Here is a 24988-nt window from a genome sequence, read left to right on the forward strand (position 1 = left end):
GTGTTTTGTCAGTGACACATCCATCTGAGGAGTGAGAGGTAAAGCAAGTTTCTCTCTCGTTGTTGTATTAAAAAAGTAACACAATGCTTGGAGAAATATATATCTATATAATCCTAGATATTGGTCTGAAGATACACTCAGCAGACTGAGGACACAGGCTGCCACCGTGAGGTCAAGATCTGCTTGAATAATGATATTTAAGTAGTGATATGTCTCAACTCTGGGCTACTTTAGATTCAGATTCAAAATGCAAGCCTTTATTGTCATATAACTAGATTGTTCAGTAGACAAGAAATACTGCAAAGAAAGCATTTGGAACAAATAGATTGTTGGTTATCGGACAGCTGCTGTGTAATAAAAACAAAATATTTGTATATCTGCTGTAGTGTGAATTTTATTTTTTATCATTTACTTTTTTCTTTTAACCTGCAGTAATTATTTCTGGAGGAAAATGTGATACAAACATTATTATACCTGCCAGATACTTCAATGCAATAATCAATTAATTGTTTTAATTCAAATTTTGATGATTCAAATGTTACTTGCCATTCATAAAACTCACTCAAAACTATGGGCGTCAAACACTGGGTCACACAGTTTTAAACAGATTTAAATGATTATCAAGATAATGGTGAACTCCAATTATTTTGGCCACCAAAATCAAGACATTTAGAGTTTTGTCCTTTGCATCATAGAGTTTTGTATATCTCTTTAAATGTCATTTTGTTATTTTAAACCTGTCGATGTGGCTTTTTTGTCTATTTTAAACCTGTCTATGTGGCTTTTTTGTGTAAAAAAACTAGCTACTATAACCTAGGTTCTAGTTTATTGATATTCTACACTGTGAATACATTGAAAACGTCCTTTTTAGGAGCTTTGATTCTGTTCTAACATCATTTCTTGCCTTCCTTGTACATAATTGTATTTGTCAATGTACTGATTTTACTGTGTTTTAATTGAAATAAAACTAGCCTTTTTTACATTTGATCATCTTATTTGTATCTCCCTTCATGTCAGGTCAGGTCAGGTAAATGTGGTCATCATTGAGTCGAGCAGACAGCGCCACCCTGCGGCGGACATGATGAACAACAGCTGAATGCAAAAGCGAAGCTGCGATGTTTTTCCCTAACGTGTTCCCGTAGAACGCTGCTGTCATGTCTGCCCCCTTCATGGTAAGCTACCCTTCAAATTTCGACTTATTAATACAGTAGTTCATACTATTTAAAAACATTTACCGACACAGTTCAGAGTGTAGACATGTTTATATTCAGTTAAGGGGCTGCATGCTGTTAGTGTGTTGTTGCTTGTAGCTGCATGTAGCTGCCTGTTAACAACATGTTAGCTTTAAAATGCTACATGAGCCTTAAAGCCACCTATGTGATGTATGTATGCAATGTTATTATATTGGGTTAGGGTTAGGGTTAGGGTTAGGGTACCCTCACCCTTATATTATATTGTAGACATGCAGACAATAAGACAATAATAAGAGCAATTTATCAGGGATTGGTAAGCGACTAATAAGGTAAACTCACAAAAAGGAAAAATGTAGTGTCACCTTTCAATGGTTGCGTATACATGCCATCATACTTAAAAGGTACATTTAAAGCCTACTCATACATGCATACCTTCAGTAAAGTATATAGCATGATAGCCAGTAATGTAAACGGACTGTTTTCAATAATTGAAGTCGTGTAGGGATGCAAGTAAGTTTTATTTTCATCCCTGAGTAATTTGTAAATGCAGATAATTTCATTAATCAGAATACCTTTATTAGTCCCACGGAGGGGAAATGTGCGCAGACAGCTTAATGTTACATATGTTAATTATGTGACATGCATTACAAAAAAAGTACTAACTTGTGATTTAATACAAAATATAATAAAAAGTTAAATAATAAAAAAAAAAACACACCCTGTAGCAGTTCTTAGGATTTAGCAGCCAGGTATATATTACACAGTTATTAACGGCATTTATGTATTGCACATATTTTATTGGTATTTAGCAGCAAGGGGTGATATAGTCTGTGTTGTGGTGTGGGGAATAATGTTGTGATAGGGGAATGTTTTTTAAATGTCTTGAACTCAAACAATAACAGAGTGACTTTTAGTATGCTATCGGCTGTTTGTCAGACTCTTTATTTGCATTTGATTAATTGAAATGCAATACATTCATTTAAAATGTGCGGTGTATCAGCATTTAAAATGGAAATAGCTGTGCAGCTTTAAAAAGGTAGCATTGTGCAGAAATGTGAAGGAAAAAAATCTGAAGAATATGCAACAGGTCACATTACAGAGCGTAAGGAATGAGACAAAGATACACGTGTTTACGTAACACACACCTTGATGTAATGCATGTCTATGGGAGGAGTTAAGAGTCCTCTTCTAACACTTGATCAGACAAGAGCTGCCGGACAGTACCTTTCCTGTAAATATCTTTCCTTTATCACTTTATAATAATAATAAATTATATTTATATAGTGCCTTTCAAGGGACCCAAGGCCGCTGTACACGGTGGACAAACAAACAGACAATCAATCAAAGGGCAAACCAAAAATAAAGGAAGCCGGGGGACCAAGAAAGGGCTCGGGCCCGAAGGCCAGGGTGAACAGGTGTGTTTTTAATGATGGTTTGAAGATGTCCAGGGAGGCAGCATTACGGATCTCGGCAGGAAGTGCATTCCAGAGGGTGGGGGCCGCAACACTGAACGCCCTGTCACCAGCAGTTCGGAGGCGAGAGAAGGGGTGTAGGGATGGAGGAGGTCCGATGAGTACTGGGGGGCGAGGGTATGGGGGGACTTGTATGTGAGGAGGAGTGTTTTGTACTGAATCCGGGACTTGACCAGCAGCCAGTGGAGGTGGGTGAGGGTGGGGGTGATATGTTGCCATGGCTTGGTGCGGGTGAGCTACTTTAAGAAGGCAAGGCAAGTTTGGTTCAACACTGGCTGAACAACATGCTTACAGTTAAACGTAAAAAAACAGTATGCATGATGTTCAGTAAACGACCAGTCAAAATAGAAGGATCCGACGTATTTTTAAACGGCGCAGAATTAGAACTAGTCTCCCACTTCAAGTATCTGGAAGTCATATTGGACTCAAACTTGACTTTTAAGAAACATATCAAGAAAGTATCCAATACCATTAAATTCAACTTGCAACATTTTAAACAAATTAGACCTTTTTCTTAGCTGTCAATGCTGCAAAGTCATACCTCCACTGTATGATTCTATCCCACATTGAATACTGTTTGACTAACTGGTCGTTTGCTTGAGCCACACACCTGAAACCAATAGAACAGCTGTTCAAGAGAGCTATCCAGGTGTTTGAGAGAAAGCCAAATTCATACCACCACTGTACCATCCTAGAAAAACACCATTTCTTGAGTTTTGACCATTTTAAGTCTTTTAAAAGTATGTGTTTTATTTATAAATGTTTACATGGACTGCCCCCCCTCCCCCCCCCCCCCCCCTTAGGGGAATTCATTCACAGAAAACCCACTGGACGCTGCACTAGGTCAGAAACCAGAGGAGACTGTGAGGTCCACCGCAGACGGACCACTTTTGGTCAAAATGTCCTCTCCATTAAAGGCAGCTCTTTGTGGAATAGCCTCCCAACTGAGACACGGGATTGTCCCACTCTCAATAGTTTTAAAGGTCAACTCAAAGAATGGATGAGAAACAAACAGACGTGCAATCACCGCTAAATGCACTTTAACACAGAGGTATCTCCTCTCGCACTTTAGGTAGCTCTTGTATCTCCTCTCGCACTTTATGTCGTTGCTGCTAGATTGTAAATACTTGTGTGTGCTGCTCATGCTCTTTCTGCATATCATGTATTTATTTTTTGCTATGTTTATAAATGTCATGTTCTTATATGTTGTATGTCAGGGACTACGGATGGAAATGAGCTCAAAGCTACAATCCGGCATATTTACACTTGAAGCATTATTTGTCTTAAGTGTTCATTGATGTGCTCTGTCCCTCTTCAAATAAACCATTCAATGAAATGAGATCATCTCCCCAAGGGGATTAAATAAAGTTTCATCTTATCTTCTCTACAGTCTCTGTACAGATGTTGCCAGCGTTCGGCTCTCCTGGTCGTCTCCAGACGGTCGTTGAGCTCGGTGTCTCCCTCCAGCTCGGTGTCTCCCTCCAGCTCGGTGTCTCCCCCCAGCTCGGTGACTCCCCCCAGCTCGGTGTCTCCCCTCAGCTCGGTGTCTCCCTCCAGCTCTGTGTCTCCCCCCAGCTCGGTGTCTCCCCTCAGCTCTGTGTCTCCCCTCAGCTCAGTGTCTCCCCCCAGCTCGGTGTCTCCCCCCCCTCTGCACACCAGGTTCCTGCTCTACCTCACCCAGCGCTTCTACGATGTGGAGATGCTCCAGAACTGGAATTTTCTGCAGAGGTGGAAGAAGGTTCAGAAGAGAAATACGTAAGGAAACATTTTGGCTGTCTTCAACATCGAGAAGCTTCCAAACCAGTGCTGCTGCTGCTGCTGCTGGTATCTGTTACTGGGAGCAGTTGTAACAGGATGTGTCATATCAAAATCTGCATTTCTCCGTTGTGATTAACTGACTCAGGTTTAAAGCTGTTACTGATTAATGCACACATTAAAGGTCAATGCACGAATACAAAGAAATCCTCAAAATAAATGTGCATGTAATAGTTCAAGTTAAGAATTGTTTTAATATTGGTTATTGTAAAATATTAGTGAAGGGCCTTATAAAGATTTTTGATATTATATTGATGGATTTTATTCTGATATAAGACTAAATATTGATTTAGATTTTGTATATCGTAATATGGCATTAGTGTCTTTCCATGGTTTTAAAGGCTGCATTAAAGTAAAGTCATTTTATATTTGTCTTTACCAACTAGTCATCAAATTCAAATTATTGATGGTAATTTAGCAAGAAGTGTAATTGTGTAAATCATTTTTAAAGCAGTACCATATTGTCAGAATATTAATATTGATGTATGAAGGAAAAAGTAAAGTGATATCTGATTTTCTCAATATCGCCCAGCCCTATTTCCGTTCCATTTTGTGAAGTTTCTGTATCTTTTTGACCTTCGCTGACTTTTCCCTTCTGTCTTTCACAGTTACTATGGCTACGCTCAGGCGAACTACGGATCAGATATCGCAGCAGCGTATTACATCCTGAGTCTGAAGGGAGGGTTCAGGTAAGAGCCTTTTTTTTTTACATTAAACAAATATTCTTTTGTCCCTCACTTTTCTCCCGGTGTTAGAGACAGTTTTTGGTTTAGTTTTTTGTGAAAAAGACAAATATGTTCACCTAGTGGCTACCTCTGTAGTCAGGGCCGTCCCTCCCTACAGGCCGATCCTGCAGACTGCGTGGGGCCTCACCTCGCGGAGGGGGCTTCACCTCGCGGAGGGGGCCTCATCTTGCGGAGGGGGCCTCGTCTTGCGGAGGGGGCCTCACCTCGCGGAGGGGGCCTCACCTCGCGGAGGGGGCCTCATCTCTCAGCTTACGGAGGGGGCCTTACCTTGCGGAGGAGGCCTCACCTCGCGGAGGGGGCCTCACCTTGCGGAGGGGGCCTCACCTCGCGGAGGGGGCCTCAACTGAGCCGCACCTATGCGCTTATGCGGTGCAATTAGTGTGGCACGGTTTCACCGCTGCGAGGCTCCACTATCACCCCCCCCCCCCCCCTGTCGACGCTCGCGAAACAGAGGGCCTCATCATATCACTTTGCGTGGGGCCTCATGTTGGCTAGGGACGGCCCTGTCTGTAGTCGAGGGAATATAAAAGACTACAATTCCCACTGCGCCGGCCCTTTAAGAGACACAGATATAGGCAAAAATATATGGAAGTTAACGTCAAGACATAGTTTTTAACCGTCAAATTACAACCTGTAGACAAAACCATTGGTACACCCTTACAGTATGCCTAAGGCTATTCTTGATGCTCCTCCATCTTGTATTAAGTTGCCATATCTCCTGTAGTAATGCAGCATAGGGGATACATTCATCATGTTCAAATGCTCCGCTGTGATCCAGTTTCCATGTGTTCTTCTGCGTTGTGTCCTCAGGTTTGTCGGCCAGTCAGATTGGTTCATTGCAGATCAAAGGGGCAAATTTAATTGGGCTTTCCTGGATCACAAAAACACCCCCCTGGAGGAAGTGAACATGAACTACACAGGCATCAACTACAGAGGGCTGGACAACCTCGGTAAAGAGAGGTTTTTGTTCCTTTCAATACAACTTTTCTTCCTACTATATCCTCACTTTCTGTCTCTCTCACCCCGTCTGACTCATGTCCTCCCTCAGAGGTGCAGAAATCTTTGCGGACTCTGTCATTACGAGGATGTCCTGAAGTGGACGACTGGTTTCTGGCCAGGCTTCACGTGTTCGAGGACTCTCTGGAGGAACTGGACATCTCTCACTGTCCACGCATCACGACAGGCGGCCTGGCTGCACTCAGGAATCTCAAGTAAGTATCCGAACACTTGAAACATTACCAAATCACTGCTTTTTTTATTATTCAGCTCATTTCCAGGTTGATATTAGTATTTTGTGTCTCTACTGTGTAGAGCTGTACCCGAATATCCGAATATTCGTTCGTTGGAGTACTATTCGGGTTTCAATTTCGTTATTCGGATATTCGTTTTGTTTGTTTTTTCGTTTTTTTCCCGTTTGTTTTTCAAATTGAATTCTCCAATATCAACGTAAGAGCTTGTGCCTCTTCCGGGGGTGCTAACACTTAACCATAAACATTATCGTTTACTTTCTCCGTCTTTATATGTAGATATTACTTTTCTCCGTTAATCTCCGTCACGTTGTTTCCATAGCAACAACAACTTCCTGTCAACAGCGCTAACTCTCCTTCAAAAATAAAAGCATGTCCATAAATAGGAAGCCAAGCCAAATTACACTTAAGACATATACAACTGCAACGAAAGTAACAAACACAATGCGATATCTTTTTCAATTTCAAAGAACACAAATTGCCAGAAAAATGGTATTCGGGACATACTGGGACATGTCTCCGTACTTTAATGTTCAAAAAACTCTTTAATGTTCTCATACTGCCTGTGCTGCAGCACCTCTTTTGACCCTCTGTCTGAAACCAGAGCCCAGTCTGCTCTGATTGGTTAGCTGGCCGGCTCTGTTGTGATTGGTCAACCGCTTAGAGATGTCCCGCCCCTTAGCCTATAACGTGCAATGTGTTAGAGCGCTATCAAATTGTTCCGGAAGTAAACAAAGGAGTCCAATGGAGGCTTTTCAGGCAGAGAGAGAAACTCCCTCTGGAGGGAACTTTGGAATTTGGATCTCACTGACCATTTACATGCACCCTATATAACACACTACAGGAGAGGGAAAACCCCGACAGAGCATAATAAGGGCTCTTTAAATGTTCTCACTGTTTGTTGTGTGCCTGTTCTTCAGAGGACTGAAGCGTCTGGATGTGTCGTCCCTCCCTGGGATCTCGAGTCCAGGCGTGGTCATCATTCTGCTGGAGGAGATGTTACCAAAGTGCGATGTCACTGCTAACGGCTACGACCACACGCTGAGGGAGGAGCTGAAGGAGGAGCACATGTGAAGGACGGACGTCAGAGGAATCGAGAAACTTTGTTCAGAAAGAGAGAGGGTCTTCAGTGGTCGGACAGAAAGTCTGCTTTCATGCTATGGAAACATTAACAATACAATCATCAAAGATTAACTAGACACAGACAATATCCAGCATCTTCATTTTTCAATGGACATCTGCACAAGTCTTGTCACACATCTAATTATGTGAAAAATAAAACAATTCAATAGTAAGGAACGTATGTACTTCCTCAAGTTTGTTAGACATCTCAATCAATGTTTATTTATATAGCCCAATATTACAAATGTTACATTTGTCTCAGTGGACTTCACAGTTTGTACAGAATATCAGTATGACAATACGACACCCTCTGTCCTTAGACCCTCACATCGTACAATGAAACACTTCCAGAGAAACCCCACAGTTTAAAGGGAAAAATGGGAGAAACCTCAGGGAGAGCAACAGAGGAGGGATCCCTCTCCCAGGACGGACAGACGTGCAATAGATGCCGTGTGTAAATTGAAAAGATAATACATTTACAACATAGGTAGTCCAAATGTTTGGAAATGCATGTGTGTATAATAGGAAGATGAATCCACGAGTATATCCATCCAGGACTTATGATCCAGGACCACAGCCACGACTCAAGATCCAGGACTCGCAATCCATGACACAGGACCGCAGGATCATCCATGACTCCGGATCCTGGCGTATATAGACACCAAAAAGAAAGACATTTGGGGAAGCTGGGTTAATCGGAACATGAGAGTACACAGGTATAGACAGAGAGAAGGAAGAAGTAAGATGTCCCCCGACAAACTAAGCCTATATCAGCAAAACTAGGGGCTGAATCTAATCAGCCCTAACTATAAGCTTTATCAAAAAGGAAGGTCTTAAGCGCACTCTTAAAAACGGATAGGGTGTCTGCCGTCCGAACACAAACTGGAAGCTGATTCCACAAAAGTGGAGCTTGATAAGAAAAGGCTCTGGCTCCCATTGTACTTTTAGAGACTCTAGGAACAACCAACAACCCTGCATTCTTGGAACGCAATGCCCTAGTAGGACAGTAGGGTATAATGAGTTCTTTAAGGTAAGATGGCGCCTGCCCATTAAGGGCTTTGTAGGCGAGAAGAATAATTTTAAATTCTATCCTGTGTTCTATAGGGAGCCAGTGTAAGGCAGCCAGAACAGGAGTAATGTGGTCCCTTTTCCTAACTCTGGTTAGTACACGAGCTGCAGCATTTTGAATCAGCTGAAGCGACTTGACTGACTTCTTGGTACACCCTGATAATAAGGAGTTACAATAATCCAGCCTTGAAGTAACAAATGCATGGACTAGTTTCTCTGCATCGTTTTGAGGCAAGATATGCCTGATTTTTGCAATGTTACGTAGATGAGGCGGTCCTTGAAATTGATTTTATGTGGGTGTTAAAGGATAAATCCTGATCAAATATAACACCAAGATTCCTTACAGTCTCACTGGAGGCCAAATTAATGCCATCCATAGTTAGTATATCTTTAGATAATTTGTTTCGTAGATTCTTTGGGCCAAGTACAATAACTTCAGTTTTGGTCGTGTTTAACATCAAAAAATGTAAGGTCATCCACGTTTTTAAGTCCTTGAGGCAGTCTTGAATTTTATTTAGATGATTAATTTCATCAGGCTTGATTGATAAATATAGTTGAGTATCATCCGCATAACAATGAAAGTTTACAGAATGATTCCTTATAATATTGCCTAACGGAAGCATATATAGGGTGAACAAAACAAAAATCTGTCCTCTCTTGTCGGATATAAATCTATATGGGTACAGATGTATGTGTGTGTGTGTGTGTGTGTGTGTGTGTGTCTGTCTGTCTGTCTGTCTGTCTGTCTGTCTGTCTGTCTGTGTGTGTGTGTACAGTGTGTACAGTGTGTACAGTATGTATGTATGAATTTATGTATGTATGTATTGAGCAAATTTAACCATGTGCATGTGTTTTGCTTGCAGAAATGTAAACATGATTTGAAATGTACTGAATAAAGATTTTATTTCTCAATATCATGATTTGTGTACACTTATTACCTTTATCTATAACATACAAGTTCTGTGGCAACACGCCCAAATGTGTATATTTCAAATCTTCACTGTGGAAGCTTATGTGAGGAAACTAAAGCCCATAATCCAGTATGAGCCTTCTAGGGTCAGATCTGATATTAGATGGACAAAGACACCAGAACTATTGGGAGACAAGAAATAACTCGGATGAGGCAATCACTGCTTGCGTATGTAAAGATGTCCTCTGCAATGCTTTGGTAGCCATTTTTTAAGTGAACATAACTTGTTTTATGAGCCAGTCCTACTTTACAATGCATGTTGCCTATTTTAAAATGTAGATGTTTCCTCTTCTCCACGTTTATTAACTTCTTGTTGATTATATAGACTTTTATGTGACACTCAGTGGTGTTAAGTAACATTTCCTCAAGTCCTTGCCAATATCTTTGTACTTTACTTAAGTAACCTTTTGAATGCATGACTTTTACTGTAACAGAGTATTCCTACACTCTGGTACTTCTACTTTTACTTAAGTAAAAGACCTGATTACTTCTTCCACCTCCGGTTTTACAATGCATAATATTGTCTCCTATCGAGTTTATTTGTGGCATATTGTCCACCTTAATATCTGTTTATTTAATAGATAGAGTTGTGTGTAGGTGACATTTTAAAGAACCTTTAATTGTAGAATAGTTAAACACCTGAACTGTTGAAGCAACATCTGTTAAACACCTGAACAGTTGAAACAACAACCTTAATATTCATCCGGCTGCTACTTAAAAAACATTTATCTATTTACCTATCATATTTCAATAACTTGCATATAGACTATTATTGCGCTATTTCACTTTTTAAACTATTTTTCTTTTTGTATTACTATTTACTTGCACTATATTTTCTATTCATCTGTGTTTTGTGTTGCACTATTGGAGAAGCCTGTGACACAAGATTTTCATCGGCATAACTAAACTGTAGCTATGTTCGTATGACAAATAAAGAACCTTGGTAGGAACCTATTACCTCATGGGAACTCGGTCATCACCAACCCGGACCGTGTTTCTGACGGACAACAACATCCGAGTGCTCGCTGTAGCATAAACCAGGAACCTGTCGTGATTTCGTGAAATCTGGGATTTAAATAAATTGTCAAACAGACCTTTGTGGTGAAAACGTTTCAGTACACGGATAAATGTCTGAAGCATCAGGTAGGAAGACTGTGTGATGATAAATGAAGTTTTAATTTAAATAAATAAACGGTGCTACACTGAGCTAGCCATAAAGCTAACAGCGCTTTAACTCGAAGATACATTTTTTGACACAAGTGATATTTAATTTCTCCATTTTTAGAACGTCCTAAAAAAGAAGAAGAAGAGGAGGAAGAAGTTACGCCTGAACCCGAGGTTAGAAACATGTTATTTGTATGTAGCTAGACAATGTTAGCGAGTATCGAGTATACATTCACAATGTCAACATGTCAATCCCTCCAAAAGAAATGAAATAAAAACAATTGTAAAATAATAAAATGGTACATGCATAAAAAATATATATGAAACACTAATAATAAATACACTATTTATCGAGTTAGCGAGTACTGTTAGGTGGGGTAATTCCACTCGGCTGACTGTCAGCTTTCCAAACAAACACGTCACCTGTCATCGTCTGACTTCCGCAGATCTGGAGAAGAAGGCAGCCATTCACTAGATTACTGCCTGTTCTCTTTATACATCCATGTGCATCCATTTTAATGTCAGCATTGTGGGGTTTGTTTCGTAGGAGGACTCGGACGACAGCAGTGGAGAAGAGGCTGCAGGAAACACAGAGAGTATGTGACTGTGACAGTGGTGCAAAAACATCAAATAGAAAGTCCAGCTAATAACAACAGCTGCTACATTATTAAACTGTTATTTATAATTACATTTACTCAATTCAAGTACAATGTTAAGGTACTTGTATTTACACGTTATGCTACTTCATATTTCCACTCCACTAGAATTTCGAAAGCAAATATTGCACTTTTTACTCCTCTACCTCTAAGTTAACCCTAACCCTATAACAGTATAAAAAGTAATACAGTTTGCTACACCTTACCTACTTACTGTACTTTACTTTTAACAGAGTATTTAAACACTAGTATTAATAGTTTAACTTAAAGGGGACCTATCATGCAAAATGCACTTTTTGATGTCTTTTATACATAAATATGTGGCCCCCCCGGTGCGTTGGGGAACTCAGAAAATAATACCCTTTCTCTTTTCCTCCGTACCCAAATATTTTTAAAACGGAGGTACAACGAGCGGAGACAGATTTGTTTTTTTAAGCTAAGGACCCAAAATCCGCGTTTCTCTAACAGGGCTGTAACAGAGGGGTTTGAGCAGTATGAGGCATGGCTACAATGGGTGAACTGTTTGGTATTTGAAGCAAAAAACGTCACAGACATGTTTTGTATAGGTATGGCCCTACAATATATGTTTCAAATATAGCATGATAGGTCCACTTTAAGTAAAACACTGGAGTACTTATTATACATCTGCTCCAACACAAAATGTTTGATTCATTCCTTTTGAACTTAACGATCCTATTTGTTTATTGTGTTTGAATGCATTGAATTGTGTTTTAATGTTACTCTCTTCATCTGGTTGTCCTCAGTGGACTTCCTGCGTAATCTCTTCTCCAGCACGCTGGGCCTCGGATCACCAGAGAAAGTTCTGGATGATCTGACTCTGGAGGGAGTGGCACGATACATAAAGAGCGGCAAATGTGAGTTGTTGTCCGCCTATCCGTTAGGGATGGGAATGATTAATCGAATATTCAAAATGATTCAGGTATTCGAATATAAATTATAAAAAAATGTATTGCAATTTTTTTTTTTTCATGGGAGGGGTGCTTAAGTTGATTACTTATTATCAAATGGATTCATTAAATGTACACGACAGTGCCATTTAAAATATCTTAAGAAAAATATCAAAGAAAACTTGGTTTGATTTCTATATTTATTTGAAAATGTATTTATTGATTAAAAACAATTATAGGTGTTGGGGAATAATTTCCCCTGCATGTCGTCCTTCGCCCTCTGACGCAGCTGACCAGCCTTGAGCAGCCGTTATCTCCCTTAAGGAGGGGCTGCCCTAGCAAGTTGTTGATGTTACCAGTTTGTGACCGGGCAACTCTCTGTCAGAGATGGTTATTGTTGTGGGACACCTGGAACACATCCTTCTCGGGGTGTAGATGACCCCGAGCCATAAGAGACAACAAATGTGATTCAGTGTCCTCAGCTGTTTAGTCTCTCTATTGAAGAATGTTGATTGTTACACTCTGAACTAGTTAAAACCTGGAGCTACAGGAGGGGTCTTCAGAATTGACCGTGGCAACTCTACCGTGAAGTCAGAACCTCTGACTCTTTAAAGGCGCGTTCACACCGGAGTACTTTTCCCGTTTAGTTCCGTTAGTACCCCTGATGTCGCGTTCACACCAAAAAGAGTACTTATTGCCGGGAACTTTTACCCCCATTTTCAGTGCCTGCTAGAGAGGTGGTACCAAAAAAGTACCAATTTTGATTGGCTGGGCGAATTGCAAACCACGCCCCGTAAAACTCTGAAAAGTCTTGTGAAGCCGCCATTGTATTTGCTGGCATTAGCATTATTAGCATTAGCATTAGCCCCGCGCACCAACGGAGAGAGAATAACTTATGGCAACACAAAAAAAAACATGGGAGCGGTGGAGATGAGAAGGTGTCGGCGTTCTGGCGGTTTACTCGGAAGGCTTCAGCTGGGAGTCCCAGCAGCTTCTACTGAAGCCAGTCCCCAACTCCGGGGTCTTCGGGTGGCAGTATACGCCGTGAAGTTGTTTGCGGCCTGCCAGTAAACCCAAAGCAGAAGAAGAAGAAGTGATGTCAGCGGCTCATTTGCGTAATCTTCCCTCAGGGAAAAGTACTCTGGTGTGAATGCGATAGGTACTTAGTGCCCTGGAGTAATAAGTGCCGGGGCACTAAGTACGGCAAAGTACTTGGTGTGAAAGCGGCTTTTGACTTGTTTTGTGAATTCTTCGGCCGAAGCTCCATATAAACCCATCAGTGTTTGACATCAGAGCTCCAGCTCTCCCTGTGTCTCCTTTGAGTCAGGGACTCCTCCTGCATTGCTACACAGAAGTTTCCCCCACAATAGGATATGTCAATTCGGTTAATCGGTTAACCGTTTTTTGGGGGGGTCGAATATTGGAATATAAATTTGCTTTCAAATGTCCATCCCTATTATCCATCACTTCATAGTGGATTGATTTTCTCCTGTTTACATATTGCATTTATTATTTTGTTATATATCTATATATATATGAGAGTGTGAGGATTTCATGTCAAATATGTCTCTGCCATCACACAGGTAAAAACATCATCTGCATGGTTGGAGCCGGAATATCCACATGTGAGTGTCGTACCAGGAAACAATTACTTTTGAAAGCATCGTTATGTTGATGTGACCATCAATGTCCTCTCCGTCCACAGCGGCTGGGATCCCTGATTTCCGCTCACCAGGAACTGGGCTGTACGCAAACCTGCAGAAATATAACCTGCCTTACCCTGAGGCCATCTTCCAGATCGATTACTTTAAGGTGAGTTTTGAATTATTATAATTTACAATTAGATACACAAGATAAGCTAAGAAGCCAAGTTTCTGTTTGTTGTAGTGTAATGCCAAGATAATGCACATTTAAGTAGGGTCTGAAAGACGTTTTTAAAAAGTCACGTTAGAAAGTTGGGACCTTAATCTAAACTAAAAACAAAAAACACAGCTTACCAAACCAATGTAATAACATGTCTCCTTCTTCTCAGAAACATCCAGAGCCTTTCTTCGCCTTGGCCAGGGAGCTTTACCCAGGACAGTTTAAGGTAGTAAACCACACATTGCTGCCTTGGAAGCCTCATGTTAATTGTTGAAAACTGTACGAACTTAACAAATACATCTGGATATTCAAGTATAAAATCCAACTTCAGAAAAACAGCCTCACAGGTGTTGTTTCTCCTGTGGTTCTATTGTTGTTTAGCCGACTATCTGTCACTACTTCATGAAGCTGCTGAAGGACAAGGGTCACCTGAGACGCTGCTACTCTCAGGTAGGACTTCACACTCTGAAGATGTCTCATATCTTATTTCCTACCTGACATCCAGAATACTGAGTCTCTCTCCATTTTCAAATCACGTCCCAACACATATCTCTTCACTCTGGCATATCACACGTCCTCTGCTTTTTCTGCTTTTCTGTTTTTATTGATTGATTATGTTGTCTTCTTTTTGTACTTTGGTTTTGTGTTTTGTGTACGGCGACCTCGAGAGTCTTGAAAGGCGCCTTTATAAATTCTTATATATTATATTGACTTAAAGGGGACCTATTATGTAAAATCCTCTTCTTTATGTCTCTTCTACATCAGCATGTGTCCCCTCTTCTTCATGTCTCTTCTACATCAACATGTGTCCCCTCTTCTTCATGTCTCTTCTACATCAACATGTGTCCCCTCTTCTTCATGTCTCTTCTACATCAACATGTGTCCCCTCTTCTTCATGTCTCTTCTACATCAACATGTGTCCCCTCTTCTTCATGTCTCTTCTACATCAACATGTGTCCCCTCTTCTTCATGTCTCTTCTACATCAACATGTGTCCCCTCTTCTTCATGTCTCTTCTACATCAACATGTGTCCCCTCTTCTTCATGTCTCTTCTACATCAACATGTGTCCCCTCTTCTTCATGTCTCTTCTACATCAACATGTGTCCCCTCTTCTTCATGTCTCTTCTACATCAACATGTGTCCCCTCTTCTTCATGTGTCCTCTACATCAACATGTGTCCCCTCTTCTTCATGTGTCCTCTACATCAACATGTGTCCCCTCTTCTTCATGTCTCTTCTACATCAACATGTGTCCCCTCTTCTTCATGTCTCTTCTACATCAACATGTGTCCCCTCTTCTTCATGTCTCTTCTACATCAACATGTGTCCCCTCTGTGGAAAGAGACTCTGAAAGTTTCAGGAACAAAGATTCTCTCTCTTTTTGATCCATTTCTATAAAAACCTGTCTGAAAATGAGCTGATCAGATTTTGGCCACTTTATGATGTCATAACGATGTTTTGTCTTGTGTAACCATTAGCCAATCAGCAACCAAGGTAACCCCCCCCCCCCCCCCCCCCCCCCTTATCACCTGAATCTCCTCCTAGAGCACCATTGAGTTCTTTTTAACCAAATCTCTCTCAGAGGGGCGTGGGGAGGGGCTCCTTATTTTCATCTAAAGTAACAGACAGAGAATCAGCACTTTGGAAACAGGGCTGAAACAGAGGGGATTATGGGTAATGCTGCAATGATCTGTTTGGTGTTTCAGCCAATCAGAGACAGATTCTGGATATATCTGAGAGCTGTGATATATTGATGAAAAACAGTATAATAGGGGATCTTTAAATGTGTGTGTGTTCATTCAGAACATCGACACCTTGGAGCGAGTGGCCGGATTAGAGGGAGAGGATCTGATAGAAGCTCATGGAACGTTCTTCACGTCTCACTGCGTCTCCTGCAGCAAGGAGTTCAACCTGGACTGGATGAGAGGTTTGCTTTCACTGGCCTTTAGAAAGAAAAAAGCTTCTGGTTTTTGAGCGATTGTGATTCAAACCGTTTGAGACTTGAACCGCCTCTCTTTGCTTTGTAGATCAAATCTTCTCTGACGACGTTCCCCAATGTGACGGGTGCAGCAGTTTGGTGAAGCCAGGTCAGTTGATCATTGGCTATTTCACTTCTTTTCATCCAATGTATTTTATGTCCCTTGTTTCTCTTCCTTAAAGCCCTTTGGACCTTTCTGCACACCATCTGATATCTATCTTACATGACAGTTGGATATATGTGTCCCTCTTTACCTCAACATGTCTTTGTACCGATGTGTCCCTTGCATCTTTTAACCCAGACATCGTCTTCTTTGGAGAGAGTCTACCTGTCCGGTTTTTCACTTCAATGAAGATGGTGAGCACACAGATACAGATGTCATTTATTCATTCGAAATTTCAAAATGATATACAAATGTAGGAGATTTGCGTGTGTTTACATGGTGGTGGTTTTCAAGGATGTATGCATGACTGGTTAAGAAAATATGACATAACACCTCTGTAGGAATCAAAATGTTTACACTGTCTTTATTTACCTGTCAGGACTTTCCTCGCTGTGATCTGCTCATCGTCATGGGAACGTCTCTGCAGGTCCAGCCGTTTGCAGGTTTAGTCGGCAGGTACTGCAGATCAAGTGTCATGTCATGCTGCTTTCCACAGACTCTAACTGTGACATCTAGCTCCCGTTGAATCTATTCTGCATTATAAAAGATTCAGGCTTTCCAGAAATAATCTTCTAATTGTCTCTTAAAATATCTCCGGGCTTAAAGCTGAGGGATCTCTCTCCCACATGTTTGCAACTTATCGTTCATTGCTCTGGTTACTAAAATATTGTTTTTTTTAATTATTATTATTATTATTATTATTATTATTATTATTATTATTATTATTATTATTATTATTATTATTATTATTATTATTATGTATTTATTTCAACAAGGACCATGCATACAAATACATTCATCTCAGAGAAGAGAGGGGAGGATTTATGCCAGGTCAAGTACAGGTCAATAAAATAATACATACTGTAGTTCAAATATAATATTACAATACAGTTCCAATGTTAAAACTCAGATTACAGTGTCATTCATGTTGGCATGACTGGTTGCTTGATATACATTGTTTTGCACCATTAGAGAAAGAGTTAAAGTCAGTTCAGGTTTTAAATTCAACTGGAAGAATATTCCAGTGTTTAAAGATCACCTATTCTGCAAAATCCTCTTCTTCATGTCTCTTCTACATCAACATGTGTCCCTTCTTCTTCATGTCTCTTCTACATCAACATGTGTCCCTTCTTCTTCATGTCTCTTCTACATCAACATGTGTCCCCTCTTCTTCATGTCTCCTCTACATCAACATGTGTCCCCTCTTCTTCATGTCTCCTCTACATCACCATGTGTCCCCTCTTCTTCATGTCTCTTCTATATCAACATGTGTCCCCTCTTCTTCATGTCTCTTCTACATCAACATGTGTCCCCTCTTACTCATGTCTCTTCTACATCAACATGTGTCCCCTCTGTGGAAAGAGACTCTGAAAGTTTCAGGAACAAAGATTCTCTCTCTTTTTGATCCATTTCTATAAAAACCTGTCTGAAAATGAGCTGATCAGATTTTGGCCACTTTATGATGTCATAACAATGTTTTGGCTTGTGTCACCATTAGCCAATCAGCAACCAAGGTAACCCCCCCCCCCCCCCCCCCTATCACCTGACTCTCCTCCTAGAGCACCATTGAGTTCTTTGTAACCAAATGTCTCTCAGAGGGGCGTGGGGAGGGGCTCCTTATTTTCATCTAAAGTAACAGACAGAGAATCAGCACTTTGGAAACAGGGCTGAAACAGAGGGCATTATGGGTAATGCTGCAATGATCTGTTTGGTGTTTCAGCCAATCAAAGACAGGTTCTGTATATATCTGAGACCTGTAGTATATTGATGAAAGACAGAATAATAGGGGACCTTTAAGTAATTTGTTTCCGTCCCTTTTTCTTTGCTCTCTCTCCTCTCTCATTAGAGTTTCTAAAAGTTGCCCCAGACTGCTCATAAACATGGAGAAGGCCGGGCAGGTGAGCGTTTCCCCTCCATCAACCATTTCCTGCCTGTACGCTGACTATTCTTTACGTCACAGATGTATTTCCTGTTTCCTCCGCAGGCGGATCCTATGCTCGGGCTGCTGGGTTTTGGAGGAGGCATGGACTTTGAATCAGACAAAGCGTACAGGTGAAACAGAGAGACTTCCTGTCGCAGATTGTTTGGCTGGTTTACTTTTATTGTACCATTTCAACTTCTTATCTTGTGTTTAGAACATCTGATTACATCTACCCGATAGAGAAGTAAATCATCCAGATTATACACATCGGATCAGATTAAAGGGGAAAGAGATTATTTGGAATGATGAACCGTTTTTAAGAAATGTATCACCTGGGTCAAAATGATGAAATAATCAGTAATGGTTGATAAACAGTATATCATATTAAATGTAATGTTAAATGTGCATGTATTTTGTCTATCAGTTTGAACTAAGCATCAACTTCCAGGTTTGAAAAGATGCAACTAAAATGACCCGATACTTTTCACTTGGTTTATTTTCTCACTAAACATTTTTCTAGTACATTCATGGTCTCAATTTTTTGTTTTAAGGCTTCTTAAATACAGCATGATGTTCAGTTTAAGAATGTATTGTTCCATTTATATGAAAAGAAAAGGATCAAACAGTTTATGCTTTAGGTTGCTAACAGAGTTGTTTGGTTTGGATGTTGTCAGTTTTTACAACTTTAGACCTCTCTTGGTTCATTTTCAGTAAATGTTAATTGTAACGTCTTAATTCTCTATTTTAGCGGTTCCCAATCTGTGGGCCGCGGCCCCCTAGTGGTCCGCGAAGGCATTGCAACTGGGCTGCAAAATTATTTTTATTATTTTTATTTTGTAATAACAATAACATATAGGAGATGACATTACCATCTCAGACAAAAACAAAACAAAAACAGAATAAATAAATATACAGTCAGTAGGACCACTTCAACATTTCACAAACAAAAATAGGTTGACAACCAAAAACCACCAAAAACACAACATGGCAAGCATATTTATTGTTCCTTTGAATCCACTCTTCGTTAGAGCTCATTATTTCCCAATTCATGGCGTGTTCATCCGCCCTTTGATTTTTTGCGGTAATAATTTTATCCAAAATAAATTGTATTTTTAATCTACTCTTCAAACACCTTAAATTAAGATTACTCCTTGATTGAGTTTTTAAAATATGTATTGTAACCAAAAGAATAGTTGTATTTATTAACTGTGTGCGGTCTTCATCTAAAAGCCCAAATAAAATATGAAAGGGTGTAAATGTAAATTCAATATTTGCCGCCAAATAATTTGCAAAACATTATGATTTGTTTTCCTTTCTCTTTCTTGATCCTCCTTAGCAACGGTCATTACAGTCCTTGACAGCACAGCGGTCTGTTCTACTGGATTAACAATGTGTTTTGAATTGACCAATCAGAATTTTATTTAGCCTCCGTATTGTTTATGGTTGAATGTGGGCCGCGAAAAAAAATGTAATTCTTAAGTGGGCCCTGAGTTGAAAAAGGTTGGATATTATCAATAAGGCTCTATTAGGCGTTTGGATAAACTTGGGTGACATCACAGCGGCTACGTTTATGGTTTGAACTGACATCATGCAGTTTGGCTTTCCGCCACCAGAGGGAGCCAAAGCATTCACTTTGACCTGTGCTTCATTTTCTGGTTCTCTCATCATTTAGCTTAATTCTTATTAAACTCACTTTCTCAGTAATCACAAAGAAACAGTCGACAGTCATCATGACATCCAAACATTGTTGCTTGTTGACGACACCAATGACAGTTTGTTGAGTCATCTCTGACAGTGCATGTTAACAAAACCCCTCTAAAACGCCCGGGAAAGTGTTTCTATTCAAGATCCAAGGCTTTTACTGTCATTCCTACATAGCTACAGTGTATTTATGTCGATGACAATCTTAGGTCCCAGGCTCCTCCAACAGTGCTTATACTTTAGAGCTGGAAATAAACACACTTAATGGAGATGTGTCTATGTTTTAACACTGTGTTTTGTTCTCCAGAGATGTAGCTCACATCAGTACATGTGATGACGGCTGTTTGGCCCTCGCTGAGCTGTTGGGATGGAAGGTAAGTTGCACAACTATCTGTCATAGTTCATGCTAATTCTCACATCTATTTGTATTTGTTTCCTCTACTGTGACATGTCTCCATGCTTTAATGTTCCCATACTTTACAACACACACAACACATACAACACACTTTAGGAAAGGGAATAGGGCCTCTTCAAAGCAGTGATGCAAATTAGTCGCTTTTCGGCGCCTCCCGCTTTTTTAACGCTGATTTGGGTGACTTGTGTAATTCGTGGAGAACCGAAGAGTTTTCGTTTTGGGGGGGGGGGGTCCGTCAGTCCGTCCGTCAGTCTTCTCACTTCAAAAAAGAAGAAGACATCTAGATCGCAAAATAATTAAACAAGCGAGTGCCTGTTTTTCCTGGCCAAGGACAGGTTCATTGAACACAACACGAGCGTAAAGTGTCTTCACCATAGGTCTTCACGTGGTTATGTCTCGTCTGAAAGGAGTAACGGAGAGCATCGGAACGCCGCTCCAACTCTTCAAATATTGCATTACCTATAAGGAGCCATACACATGCCGCAGTGTTTGCGAGGCTGTGTCTTTAGTTGTAAGCACAGTGGCGATCTGTTGTTATTAGCATCTGGTTAGCTAGCTATGCTAACGAATTTAAAGAGCTTTTCTACAACCAGGTGGAAGAGAGCTCTCTCCTGAGAGGCTCAAATAACCTCAGCTCAGTGAGGTTAAGGCACACCTTGATATGATCATTATAGTTATTAATGAGACATTATACACTAAATTATTAACAGGTATAAAATACTATATGACAGTAACAAAAAAAAGTTGTTAAAAATAACAAGAATAGAGTTTGAAAGGGGAGTGATTTGTAAAATATCCAAAAAGAAAAATCTGTCATTGTCAGATGGTAGATTACGCTGTTTTTTTTCTGCTTCGAATAGTTCTCTCTTTTTTCTCCATACCTGTGTTTGCATCACTGTAAAAGATGCATTTATTGTTTGAGGACAATCCATCTGCCAAAACTATCACACACACTTACTCTAAATACTCCTGGACCGTTGAAAACAACAAATTCAGTAATGGGGTCACGGCCAATGTAACCACCGCTGTTATTCAAACACAACATTCGGAGCGTTGTTTGTTCACAAACCATAAATGTTACGCCTAAAAGCAGAGCTGAATAAACATTTTGATTTGCTGTGGACAGTGTTTTTCTGATATGTGGAGTGATACAAAAAGAGTGCATTCTCTAGTTTCATATTTAGCACACTAACACATTTAAGGATCATTGAAAACCTATGGTATTAGGCATGTTAAAGGCCTGTTATAAAGATATTGAATACTATTGGAAAGGGGAGAAATCCATTCATGTTCGGATGTTATCTTCTAAGGTCAACTCACAACTTCCAACTTGTTATTCAAACACTTTTCCAGAACACAACCTTGAGATATTGCTACTTAAGGAGAGTAATTCTACAAAACTAGCTGCATAGTGAGAAACCCTCAGATTCACACCTCTATTGAATATATCTAGTTGTTGGCCATATCACTAGCTCTCATCTAGAAGATATCTGCCTCGATCTACCCTCTAAATATACATTATACTAGTTTGCACCTGTGGTAGTCATGAGGAAGAGTTGCAGCAGAAGCAAATACAGAGAGAAAAAGTGAGAGCTTTTGAAATGTGGTGCTAATCTATTTCTAACGTTCCTGTGATGTTGTGGTCGTACGTCACCACAGAGGACGGACTTCTCGTAGCACAGCAGAGCATACACTGTGTTTCTGTTAACCGCCTTCATCTGGTCTCTCTGAGGCTCCATGTGTCAAAGTTTACTGTTTATTTATTCATTTGGTTTTATCTTATATTTGTTGGTTTTTGTTTTTGTTTTGTTGGTTTTTCAATAACAAATGTATTTCTTTAAGAAAAAATATATATATATTACATTACATGTCACTTGTTAGACGTTTTTATCCAAAGCGACTTCCATACTCAATACTGTGGACAATCCCCACAGGAGCACTTTGGGGTGAAGTGTCTCAGGGACACAACGACATGCTGACTGCAGTGGGGTTTGGACCTGTGACCCCCTGGTCCAAACACCAACGCACTAGTCCACTGCGCCACACGCCTAATCTGTTAATAATTTAGTTTTTGGGAGAAGGGGTGGGATTAAATAAGTGTAAACTTCCTCCCACCCCTTTTCGGATGTGTAATTAAGTAAACCATTTGTTTATATATAATTTAGAGTCAATAATATTTTTGTTTATCAATTTGAGACTGCTTAAGTTTGTATAGTATAGTATAGTTTCATTTCATTATTATTATTATTATTTTTTTGTTTGTATCATTGTTTTACACATTCGAAATAAATCAAATCAAAATCCTTTATCTGTGTCTTTTGTTCCAGGAGGAGCTGACGGAGCTGGTGAAGAAGGAGCACGGCAGGATCGACAGCCAGGACCAGAGAGAGAAGAGCAAAGGAGCGGCAGCCAATGAGAGCTCTGCATCTGAGGCACCAGCGGCTAAAAAGGAAGAGTAACTAGTCCTTTTAGAGAAGCTACTGGAGGGATGTCAGAGTTTCGCTTGGCCCTTAAAGAGAAATCGTGATACAAAGATTTTGGTTTGGAATTGAAGCTCATTTTAAAATGTCATTCTGAACAACCTCCATCTTGAAATCGCTGTGTGGAAGGACTTGGGGAAACAAACACAAGTCGTTGAGAGGCTGAAGTCTGAAGCATGGTTGTCTTTGTCTGATGCGCTACCGAAAACACTTTGCTGAGATAAAAAGAATCTGGGAAGTATCTTAAATTAAAAAGGCCCTGTTATGCTTTTTGGCTTTCCCCTCTGCAGTAGGTTTCTGTGCATGTAAATGGTCTGAAAAAGCTAAAACACATTGTACCTGATTGGCTAAGGGGCGGGACATCTCTAAGCGGTTGACCAACCACAACAGAGCCGGCCAGCTAACCAATCAGAGCAGACTGGGCTCTGGTTTCAGACAGAGGGTGAAAAGAGGTGCACAGGCAGTATGAGAAAAATAAAGAGCTTTCTGAACATTAAAGCATGGAGACATGTCCCAGGAGAGACACAAAACACTAATATGAACCTGAGAATGAACAGAATAGGTTCCCTTTAATTAAAAAAACATTATAATATGCACCCAAATGTTATCTGAATAATCAAAAACGTTGCAGACTTCAAAAATAGAAAGACTCTTCAACCCTTTCGTCCACAATCACCTCAGGGGCACAGGTGAATACATCGAATATCCATTTGACCAACCCATAGTGATCACACAACATTCAATTATAATATAATAACAAATACCAACATTTAACAAACCTCACAACAACAACAACGTTCCACTCTGTGAGCTGTTTGGCTCCTGCACTTTGTTTTAAGCTTGTCAATTGCACTTTACTGACATGTATCTACTTTCCTTATTTGTTTTTTGCATAATTTGATTCCTCAGCTGTATATTTTCTTTTAAAGGCAGTTCACTCTATGCATGGTTTGCAAGAGACGGTGGCGGGGTAGAGTATAGCTGGTGTTTGCAGAGCGTTAAGGTCAAATCTACCAAATGGTAGCATTTGAATCATCACTATGCTGAATTATATAACAAAGATACACTATAATGTCTCTTAACCACTTTTTAAACACATCTGATGGCCTGATTTGGCCTAAGCCACTTTTTTCAATTTAAAATCACATACTCAAATCTGTCCTGTCGGTCAATGACCTCTAAAATATTTCACATGATGAACTTCCTGATAGGAGAGCGGAGGTAGTTGTAAAGTTTACAGTTAGCTATGTGGAAGTTTTAAAGTGTTGTAATTATATTAACCGTGTCTTTCATCCTGACCCTCTGTTGGATTTTCTTTCATTTCTTTTAACAAAATGTCTTCGATGCAAGATATTATTTCATATTCTTATGAAACAGCAAACTGTACATGGTGCAGTAACTCTGCTCTTGTCAGTCAAGAGGACTTTAGGAGGTCTTTGGTTGATTCTGTTGCAGAAACAAAGAACAAGGATAAACATTTAGTTTTGATTTGATCCTCATAAGTTGAAATACAGATACTTTCACAAGACATAAGGAAAACGTGACAAAGTTATCTGAATCTTGAGAATAGAAGGCATTAAGGAGATAGTATTTAAAAATGTATGTTTACTAACAAGTTGTCTTAACTGTGACAATAAGTGCTTAAGTAAGGTGTAGTTAAGGAGATGTTGTTTCATGAACAATGATTTTGGTTATCTGAATTGGCATGATTTGTCGCATCATGAGGGTTTGGACACGGTTACATACCATCTGTACAAATGAATGTAAACCAGTTGAAAAATCCTGCAATAAAATTAACATTTATAAAGCCGATGATTTCCTTTTGTCATTTTCAGGAAGGAGCTAATCCAACTCTGGTCATTTTTCAGCCTTTAGTTCAGGGGTGGGGAACCCTGGCCCCCGGGCCGTAGCCTATAGGCCTACGAGCCGCGAGACCATTTGATAAGGCCCTCGAGGTCATTTATAAAAAAAAAAAGATCTAGACCGCAAAAGAATTAAACAAGTGAGTGCCTGTTCCAAAGTTACAACTGTTACACTACGTCCGTTACGAAACTAACTAACTAACAAAGCTCAATATGGAAACATTTAAGGTTAACTTCGACCTCC

At 40.0% G+C, this 24988-nt stretch overlaps 2 protein-coding genes across 2 annotated transcripts; both read left to right on the top strand.

Annotated features, from left to right (window-relative positions):
• The first annotated feature begins 1017 nt into the window (after nucleotides 1-1017).
• On the top strand, nucleotides 1018-7768 carry dmac2 (distal membrane arm assembly component 2). Its single transcript, XM_079679646.1, has 6 exons — nucleotides 1018-1172; nucleotides 4056-4420; nucleotides 5089-5169; nucleotides 6037-6176; nucleotides 6275-6437; nucleotides 7394-7768. Exons 1-6 carry the CDS (start codon nucleotides 1155-1157, stop codon nucleotides 7545-7547), a joined length of 921 nt encoding a protein of 306 aa, XP_079535772.1. The 5' UTR covers nucleotides 1018-1154; the 3' UTR covers nucleotides 7548-7768.
• A 2843-nt stretch (nucleotides 7769-10611) lies between these two features.
• sirt2 (sirtuin 2 (silent mating type information regulation 2, homolog) 2) lies at nucleotides 10612-24692 on the top strand. The gene is made up of 16 exons (XM_079677383.1): nucleotides 10612-10776; nucleotides 10919-10971; nucleotides 11345-11393; nucleotides 12218-12328; nucleotides 13945-13986; nucleotides 14067-14173; nucleotides 14394-14450; nucleotides 14606-14674; nucleotides 16028-16151; nucleotides 16252-16311; nucleotides 16504-16559; nucleotides 16745-16821; nucleotides 18212-18263; nucleotides 18350-18417; nucleotides 20295-20361; nucleotides 22730-24692. Exons 1-16 carry the CDS (start codon nucleotides 10761-10763, stop codon nucleotides 22859-22861), a joined length of 1140 nt encoding a protein of 379 aa, XP_079533509.1. The 5' UTR covers nucleotides 10612-10760; the 3' UTR covers nucleotides 22862-24692.
• Nucleotides 24693-24988: the final 296 nt, after the last annotated feature.

This window comes from Notothenia rossii, assembly GCF_949606895.1.
Source record: "Notothenia rossii genome assembly, chromosome: 4".
Taxonomy (NCBI): domain Eukaryota; kingdom Metazoa; phylum Chordata; class Actinopteri; order Perciformes; family Nototheniidae; genus Notothenia; species Notothenia rossii.

Coding starts and splice junctions, on each gene's coding strand:
- sirt2 (XM_079677383.1), top strand. Junction 10,972..11,344: donor AAGTTACGCCTGAACCCGAG/GTTAGAAACATG, acceptor TTTGTTTCGTAG/GAGGACTCGGACGACAGCAG. Junction 12,329..13,944: donor ATACATAAAGAGCGGCAAAT/GTGAGTTGTTGT, acceptor GCCATCACACAG/GTAAAAACATCATCTGCATG.
- dmac2 (XM_079679646.1), top strand. Junction 4,421..5,088: donor AAGGTTCAGAAGAGAAATAC/GTAAGGAAACAT, acceptor TGTCTTTCACAG/TTACTATGGCTACGCTCAGG. Junction 6,177..6,274: donor CAGAGGGCTGGACAACCTCG/GTAAAGAGAGGT, acceptor GTCCTCCCTCAG/AGGTGCAGAAATCTTTGCGG.